The 9,927-nt window shown below is 38.9% G+C and overlaps 1 protein-coding gene across 1 annotated transcript; it reads right to left on the bottom strand.

Moving 5' to 3' along the window:
* Nucleotides 1–834: 834 nt before the first annotated feature.
* LOC115675266 (delta(14)-sterol reductase-like) lies at nucleotides 835–8,939 on the bottom strand. Its single transcript, XM_056303571.1, has 7 exons — nucleotides 8,791–8,939; nucleotides 7,184–7,231; nucleotides 4,366–4,486; nucleotides 4,230–4,276; nucleotides 1,546–1,693; nucleotides 1,364–1,437; nucleotides 835–1,271 (listed from the first exon to the last, which is right to left on the bottom strand). Exons 1-7 carry the CDS (start codon nucleotides 8,937–8,939, stop codon nucleotides 1,115–1,117), a joined length of 744 nt encoding a protein of 247 aa, XP_056159546.1. The 3' UTR covers nucleotides 835–1,114.
* Between the last annotated feature and the right edge of the window lie 988 nt (nucleotides 8,940–9,927).

The raw sequence follows: 9,927 nt of genomic DNA on the forward strand, positions 1-9,927 counted from the left end.
TTCTGAATGATAAAGACGAGGCACCATCCACCAAAGCAAAAGAAGAAGACTCCAAGGGGAGAGAGAGATGGGACCACCAAGACCTCTCTACTTATTAATATTAATATTAATATTATTGCAATTATCATTATTTGTTATTATTTTGTCTCTTCTTTTGACTCTGCGCAACCCAAAGTAATTCCACTCACCTACCGCCACCGCAAGCAAATTCACACCGCCCGACAACCTTATCAAGAAAAGGGCGTTTGGTTGGGGTTAGCTTGGATTTCAGGTTAACTCCCTTTTCTTGACGTGAATTATTGGTTGGAGATGAGCGCACTTGCATGCTCATCGCTTTCACTTTATTGCGTCGGGTACTCGGCATCCCATGTGATTGATCCTGAAGGAGCTGTTTCGTTTGCTATTTTCGCGGCTGCTGGTCCTCGTTTGCAAGGATTTGTTCCTTGCAGATTCAATCTACCTATATCAAAATTGATCTTATAGCCAATGGATCGACGTACGGCGTGATCGAGACGGGGTAATGCCGTGCTTGGAGGGGGGACTTTGACCCAAATCCTGTTTGTGGCGACACGGTATTGCGTAGAGGCCCTAGTAATCGACCAAACTAAGCAAGAGGATGCTTATTTGTGCACAACAAAGGCCCAGGAGGTTTCTGCCGAGAGGGACTTGGCGAGCAAACAACGCCATTCTCATAGGTGGGTTGTAATGGGCATCGAATCAACACTAGTCTGTAATCGGCACCGCAAGGTTGGATGAGCTTACTAAGAGTAATGGCAAGCGACAAAAGGACTTCATTGTACATTGACGAGTTGAGAGTACTCAACATTAATTCGATGAAGAAAAGATCAAATCGCGTAACAGAAAAATCAAATCTGGGCCGATCCCCAGAAAGTTCATCATGAAAAAGAACACCAGTCTACCAGGGTTTACCAAAGTTTCTCTTTGTAAAATAAAAAAAGAACCAAAGAAAATGTAACACCAGTCTACCAAGAAATTACAACTCGTAAGATGAAGGAAACAAGTATAGAGAACGAATGACCACTAAATCTCCCACTCAGGGATTTTTCTTGTGAAAGGTTCACGATCTATCATTACTAGATGAACTACTGTACATCTAATAAATGTAGGGGCATATCCTCCAAGGAACTAGTCCACGGTATCCTGCCCAAATTTCTCTGTACTTTTCTGCACAACGAGCTTCGTCTCTTCTCTCTCTCCATATCTGCAGATTCAGGAAATAGATTGTTGGGTAGAAATGAGGAACTGGTGAACTGCGAAAACGAAGCAGCTGTTAAAAACTGCGACCTACTTAATCATGGCATGCATAGCAAGTCATAATAGAGTCGGGTGAAGTCAAATTCACCTGAGTCCACATGGCAAACTGAAGGACAGTGCCAGCAGCAAGTCGCCAAGGTAGTTGCAGTGCCTCGCAATTCCCCCTCAATCAAAGGATACACGAAGTTGAAATTTGCAAGAGTAGCGGGGAAAGCAAAGTGAATTTTTTTGGGGACCTGAATCAGAGGAACGTAAGACTCCTTTCATTTACCGCGCTTTGGGATTCCTTTTGAACACATGCTTTTGCTTGTTAGCTTCTCGGAACACCGTATATCTACGTAGTTTTTTAGGCAAAGGAAATGAGTCCTTAGTAAAGGTGGCACGAACTAGTAATAAGTTCATTGGCAAAAGGCTATAATTTCAATGAAGCCTACCCAAATAGACATACGAAACAATTAGCAATGGCAGCAGTTGTTGTTAGCTCTATGTTATTCCTCGAAAGCCACGAACCCTGTATCAGAGATGACAATTACTCATACAGGCATAAAACAATCCCTCAAATAATCTTCAGAACTGCATGTTAATGTAATATGTGGTTCCAAATGACCCTTATAGATGCAATCTTCTATTGAGGCTGCACAACAATTAACATAGTGAGATGTGGACATTTATCTTTCAAAGGCAATCAATATTTGTATGCTAAGGTAACTTTTGTAATCCTTCTAAGAGAACTAGAAGTGAACTATTATAAAACAGAGATATGTTGCATGAACTGTCAATAATTCACGGAGCACCAAAAGAACAAGTGATACTAATCACAACATCTAGAGATTTAGGTTTTGTTTGTTTCGTGAAAAATATTTTCCTCATTTTGAGGCGTTTGGTTCGCTTAGGAAAATGAGTCAATGGAAAATGTTTTCCTAGTCAAAGGAAACATAAGCTTAAATTTAGGAAAATAATTTCCTCTTTAAAAAATCAAAAATTATTTTCCAAAATATGACCATGTATCAATGCTTTTAGACCCACAACTCCACGTTTGGGAATCGAAATTCCAACGCTGGTTCTCGGCGTTTAGGATCAGGTCTTTAACGCTTGGGACTGGGTTCATCGAGGCCAGGGCTGGGACCCTGGTGCTTGTGCCTAGATTCCCGGCGCCCACTTTCGGGTCCATTGAGGCCGGGCTCGAAACTTCGGTGCCCGTGCCCGATGCCTGGCACTCGGGCTGGGTTCACAAAGGTCGAACACGGGATCCCAGTACTTGAGGTAACACCCGGGCCTGGGTCCACAAAGGCCATGCCTGGGTCCATTGAGGCCGGGCTCGGATCTCGGTGCCCGCACTAAGGTACATCGAGGCCATGCCTGAGACACAGGTGCCTGTGCCTCGATCCCCGGCACCTGGGTCAGGGGCTATTGAGACCGAACCTAAGACTCACGTGCCTGTATCCGGTTCATTAGCTGCATATATGCAAGTTACTAGCACCCAAATAGCGTATGTTTATTTAGGAAAATCAAATCAAATGTTCCATACCAAACGATGACAAATATTTTCTAATTAATCTTCAGGTTTAAGCAAAATACCGGAAAATATTGTCATTTTTTTGGAAAATGACTTCTTGAAAAACATTTTTAAGAAAATGTCACATATTCCATGAAATAAATGAAACCTTAGAATAGGTATATTTGCTAGGCATGAATGGAGCTTATCATAAACTTAATTGGCTAGCCTATGATGCTAGATAATCATTGCGCATTAATGGTCAATCTAAGTATCGGATTAAGAATGAAAGCTCATTAGCCACCCGCCCACGGAAAAAACACAAACAAGGTGCTCTCCCCTCCCTGTGCGGTAGGCTGCAAGTGGAAAGTAGAGAAAAAGTAGGTTCATGAATTTTGTGATAATGTGACGGTTGACAGCTAAAAAAAAAAAAGAGACAGATATGATAACCAAACTTTTGTTTCAAAGCTGAAGGACTCTTGTATCGCTAGCAAAATCAGCGGTAGAGTGTTTCCTTCGCATATGAATATTTTTCAGGGGAAGGACTTCACAATTGCATAACTTTCATACTACGCTCATTTTGGTTGCATGATTTTTTAATCGCTTATTTAAGTGCCATAACTTCTTAATTAATCATTTGAGTGCCATAAGTTTTAAAAAACCGTTCCCCATAAGTGCTGTAGGTTTTAATGCCATGTCGGATTTTCGATTAGAGTAATTGACGACGTAACTAGTGTGAATGTTTATAAAAGGTATTGGTATTAAACTGAGCGCTGCATGAGAATTGTGACAATTGTGGTGTCCTTTGCCCGATATTTTCACGGAGCAACATCCTTTCTCTTTTTGGGCCAGCGTTTAGAGGTTTTGGGAGAGAGGGACAGGCGGGAGGGCATGATTACCAACATCAATGCAGCATTATGTGTCACTATATAAGGAACCTAAATCTTTCCAACGTCCACATTGCTCCGTTAATGTTTTTATCCCTTTTAAAGCATTATAATCAAATCCATACATTATCTCTTTACAATATACGCTAGCAATGTCGGACAATGCAAACTATGGTCGAACTTTCCCGTCGGTCCATTTAGATGTCACCTCTAAAATTTGGACGAAAGTTCGAAGTTAACAGGTTTCATGGCCCAAGCCCAGCAAACTAAAGGTTGAAAGAACACCATGGCCCCAATGAAGAGATTTGAGCAGCAGAACTGTTCGCTAAACAACAGCAGTGCATACGGCCGGCCAGCTCATACGTGAGCACGGCGGCGTTTCCTAAGTCATCTGCCGAGACGCATTATTAGCGCAGAGTACAGTCGAGTAGAGTCGTAAGTGAAGATAAAAGCTCCTAGATTTTAGCAGCAAATTAGTTACTTAAAAAAAGAAAGAACCAGGTTTAACGACTCGGAGAAAACTTGGGTGTGCAAGATTAAGCACTTCAGAGACAGACAAGTTATGCACTTACGTGGAAGTCATATACTCCTCGTAAACAAAGTAGTCCAGGATATATAACTGGATAAAAGAGAAAAAAGAATTATTAGACGAAGGAATTCGTAAAACTGAGTTTTTTAAAAACTGCTAAGGAGATTATCATAAATTACCGCGCAGAATAGTTGATAAAGGATCATTGATAGGCTCAAGTTGCCATCTTGGACACTTCTAGCTAGAACCGACAAGTTGAGAAGAAGCCAGCCCATTAAACCTGCTCGTACAAAGAAAAACCTACAGAAAAATTTTATAAGTTTAAGCTAAAATGGTAGTAGTGTTGGAAAGATCAACAGCGTACAGATCACGTTAAAGTGAGATTAAATTTCAACAACCGTATATATCATGTTGGTGACATAAAAAATTGCCAAGTTTGTGATTGTCAACTCGGCTAAGAAAGACCGATCGAGATGCAATGGAGGCAAAAATTTGCCAAGTGTTGAAGGCTCTCAATCGGTAAATATAGTTAGTCGACAAAAGCGAGTGGTATAGCCGACTAAAGATATGACAGGAAATAACTAAGTCCCAGAGCATAGGTGTCGGCAAATAAAGTTTGGTTTCATCAACAAAAAGGCTTCGACTAACACGACTCATGATGAATAGGATGCAAAGCAGTTATCTAAGTGATGGAGCCGATAATCTTGGACTTGATTTTCATGAGTGCATTGATATATCTATAAGGAAGTGAAACCAACATGATGATCAAGTAACGGATGCCTTACATCTCGTAGTTTACTAATGATAGAAGCCCAGAAAAGTGGGTGATTGTAACCGTCGAGTTGTGGAGCAAGGAGCTTTGAGAGTAATTAGTGATGCTGGACGTGAAGAGTGGAGAGGTAATAACCATTGAAGTAGTGGTGTCGATCAATCGTTTGTAAATACAAGTTACTGAATTTTAGGAGTCACTTGGGATGTACTTGTTTCCTTGTTGTTAATTGTCAATAGTAGCTATAAGTATTGGAATTGTAACCCATGCAAAGAATCGCCAATCAATTGATGAATACCAATTGTTCAACTATACTTGCAGTTTATCTTTCCATTGTACATGGCTAAACACAATTGTCTTCGGGTTTCCGTACATTTAATTTTCTAGTCAATTGCATTTTCTATCCAAGAATCATCAAATGACTCTTCCCATCCTTCGTCGATTTTTACATTGATCCGTACTTTGAAAGGTTTTTTATTGACACTTATTGAGGAAACACATGTTAAAGTGAGATTTATTTCAAAGTAAGATCCACACAAACCCCCATGCCATATCGTGTTATTAAAAAGAATAAACTCGTGGAATTAACAGCCTAAGGATGGTCGAGTGCGAGACACTATTTGCACCAAAAAATGAGCAAGTCATCGATATGGATAAGCATGTGACTAGAGCGTGAACATCATTTAGCACATGACCCATCATCAACAATTGCAAGGATTGATGTCAATACTAGTGTACATCAATGACCACTGTTGATTGGTTGTCGATATATGACGGCGTACGGTTAACGGTAGCCGACAAAAATAAGGAGGACAATAGATTACCAATTAAAGCATAGAGAGAGAGAGAGAGAGAGAGAGAGAGAGAGAGAGAGAGAGAGAGAGAGAGAGAGAGAGAGAGAGAGAGAGAGAGAGAGAGAGAGAGAGAGAGAGAGAGAGAGAGAGAGAGAGTTGGATGCATGAAAGGCACCAAAAAGCAGTCACGAATTTGAAATCATTGGAGAATCAAGCTGTGGAGGTCATGGAGCGACTAGCATGCGATTTTAAAGGAACAACCGCTTGAAAGCGAGATTTTAAAGGAACAACCGCTTGAAAGCGAGATCATGGCAGCATGACGATATGGATACAAAACTTGCAGAGATGGAGTGACTCACTATCGACAATTGGAAGGATCGGTGTCAATACTAGTGTCCATTAATGACCACTGCCGATTGGTTGTCGATATACAACGGCGTACGGTTAACGCTAGCTGACAAGCATAAGGAGGACAATATATTACCAATTAAAGCGGAGAGAGAGAGAGAGAGAGAGAGAGAGAGAGAGAGAGAGAGAGAGAGAGAGAGAGAGAGAGAGAGAGAGAGAGAGATGCGTGAAGGGCATCGCAAAGTAGTTACAGATTTGAAATCATTGGAGAATCAAGCAGTGGAGGTCAGTGAGCAACTGGCATTCAATTTTAAAGGAACAACTGCTTGAGACATCATGACAATATGGATACAAAACTTTTGGAGATGGAGGAACATGGCTACAACCACTATAGAACTGCTCAGAGATGGTGATGGTCTTACTACTATAAATACCACCAATTGCCTACTAACCCTAGCACAAATCAAATAAAAAGGCAATCTTTTAATTATTTTTACTTTCGTGTATCGTATTTTTAGTTTCCAGATTAAGTGTCGTCGATTAAATTTCGACATGTTTCTTAGCTGTAGTTTTCAAAATTCTGGCATGTATCTCTATCTTGAATTTTGCGTGGTTGATTAAATTCTGGTATAGCATCTAACCTTTGTCGTCTATTAAATTATGGTATGGTTTATTTAAGTTCAGCTCCGTTATAGTGGCTGTACTTCCCAAGTCTATCATCAATTAAATTTCGATACGATTTGTGTTTGTATATTTCAGTTTGAAGTAAAATTGTCAGTTTCCTTATTTATCTGCGATATTCCTTATTCAGAGTCACCAAAGTACTTGTCTCTCTTAATTAAAAATCGCAAAAAATGACTTTTGGAAAAATATGCTTCGTCGCCGGAAAAATTTCGACCAAACAGGCACACGGCAATGCTAAACCTCAATGCTGAACCTCACAGACTTATGAAAGGTAACACGTGGTCTGCAAAACAGTAATGATGTACTAATAAGTTAGTCCACTCACGAAATGGTGTGCATGGGCATATAGAAGTATTCTAAAAATCAGTAAAACGATGAATATGACCGGAAAAGTTCGTATACTTGAGGTCTATCATAATAAATTCAGGATTCAGCTGTACTCCAAACCACCTGTAAAGTAACAAGAAAGATCATTAGCAACATCAGATGACGACCAGTATGCTGTCCAAGAAAACATATAAGGAAATAGCCGCACACTTTACAGAAGACCAATACAGAACATATATTTTCTTCATCGAGAATACTTTTTAGGTGAAGCAATGATGCAAACCTGTGCAATTTAACATGTCATGCAAATACATGACCATGGACATAGACACAGGGCAAATGTTTGATTTTGTTCAAGGAAGATCTTGTTGGAACCAAAAGCAATATAAACTTTAGAAAATTTGGAGTAAGAGTATAGATACACACAATGGAGAGATAACTTCTTATTGAAATGCTTTTTCTTAGGCTTCACCCATACGACTCTCAACTTCAGAGCTTTATATAGAAATTGAATGCCCACACATGATTTTTGTCCTGAGCACAAATGTTAACAAAAATAGCAACAGCCCATCTAAAAGTCTTCCGCAACTCTTCTCGGAAATATACTAGCCGCCCATCTAGAAATTAGCAGCCAATGTGTTCAAAGCTTCAACAACAACAATCAATTTTATTATGCTTTTGATAGCCTCCATTAAATTGATTTTGGGATCCAACAACACCAACCGTAGTTTTTAATTTTTCGAACAGATTTCCTTTAATGGTTTCATCAAAATATTTGTAATTTGATCTGCAAAAATTAAGCTTAATCTCGCCATTTTTGACCAGTTCATGATACTTGATGTCGATGTGTTTGCTCTTACCATGAAAAACAAGAATTTTGGTTATTACAATAGATGACTTATTATCATAAGACTTCTATGTTTGTGCATCAATTCACTAAGCATCCTAGGAATCCACATTACTTGACATGCCAGTTGACATGCCGCAGAAGCAACCGCTATGTATCTTGCTTTAGCTATCAAGAGTGCAACAACTTGGTTTTTGGAGGACCAAGAAATTACTACTCTTCCAAGTCTTGGTATCACTTGCCTAATCACTGTTTGTGTACCCCACTAAGTGAAATTGTCAGTGTAAGAATATAATTCCATGATCACGAGTTCCACTGACAGTAAGATTCTTTTAACTGCCTATAAATGTGATTGGTATGGTTTCTCCATTTACTAGCTAATAATCCCCATGCCACAAGTAATATATGGCCTAGTAGAAGTCAAGTTTATTGAATTGCCAACAATGTTTTTAAAATAAGTGGGATTTACTAGTTCATCGATTCATTCTTTCTTCTATTCCAATCGTTATGCTAAATGAGTTAGAATTATCTGAGCAATTTCATCTTCAATTGTTTCAAAATATCAATAGCATATTTTTGCCATGAAATAGATATATCATCCTTTGTCTACTTTACTTCAAGGCATATAAATTGGACATCAATTCCAAATCTGTCATCTAAAACTTGTTGGTCATAGCCTCCCTGAATTCAACAAATATCTTTTCACAACTTCTTGTCAATAAAAAGGCAAATAATTATTATATCACTGTTAATGTTTGACTTGATATACGATGTACGCTCATATGGGTGCTTTTGAAAATCATGCTGTAATAGGTTTGTGTCGATTTTTGTGTACCAAGCTCGAAGTGCCTCTTTTAGCCCATACAATGCCTTATTCAGTTTGTAAATTTGATTTTCATGCTCTTTCTTCTCATAACCTTGTGGTTGCTTCACATAGAATTCCTCTTCAAGGAAACCATTGAGAAATGAATATTTCACATTCATTTGATGGATCTTCCAACGATTCTATGTTGCGAGTTCTGAATAATCTAAATGGTATCCATTCGAGCATTAGTGCTAATACTTCAAAATAATCAATACATGGCTTTTGCTTGTACCTTTTACGACTGTCTGGTGGCATAACTGTCCACTTGACCGTTGGGTTTGTACTTTGTCTAGTACACCCACTCAACACCTATGGGCTTCTTACCAGGTGGTCAAGAAATAAGCTTCAATGTGTCATTCTTTTCAATGGAGTGGATTTCTTCATTCATTGCTCGGACCCACTTCCCATCTATTATTGCTTCATTGTAAAATACAGGTCACATTATGCAAATAAACAAAAATTTATGATTGTTTTATACTAGAATGAATGATTAGGGTGACATGTTCCATTCGACCATTTTCTTTCATTTTTAGATGGAATGTGTAGGTCCATGGTGGATTTTCGATGTAATTCAAGTGGTCTTGTGCTTAAAATGTGACATGTACAAATGAGTCAAATGTTCATTTTGATGTATTCAAAGTTGTAAACCATAGGCTAGGCTTTTATGGTCTAAATAAAGCATGACAAAAGGGCATTTGCATCAAACATTGATTTCATCCCCATTTTCAAGTATATGCTCTTTTGAGGCTTAAATGGATTAAAGATGACATTTGTATCACTTTCTAAGTATGCAAATGTACTTTACCTCCACTTTACCCTAAAAGGATATATGATTGAAATGGAGGCATTAAAATTAATTGGTAATCCATGGTGATTGATAAAAACTTTCTTTTGAATGCTTTAGATCAAGCATGGGGAAATTAGATATACAAGTCATTCCAGTCCCGCGAAAGGAGCTTTTGACATGGTTGGGAAGTATGACCAAAGACAACCAGGTTTATGTCAAGGAGAGACTTGGGTACCTATTTGAGCTTATCAACCTTAAACTTCAAGTGAGTCTAATTCATGCATTAGCTCATTTTTGGGAGGTTACCACTACGGCATTTC

This window comes from Syzygium oleosum, unplaced genomic scaffold (assembly GCF_021117445.2).
Source record: "Syzygium oleosum isolate NSW1041296 unplaced genomic scaffold, Sole_v2.1 Sole_v2.28, whole genome shotgun sequence".
NCBI classification, from domain to species: domain Eukaryota; kingdom Viridiplantae; phylum Streptophyta; class Magnoliopsida; order Myrtales; family Myrtaceae; genus Syzygium; species Syzygium oleosum.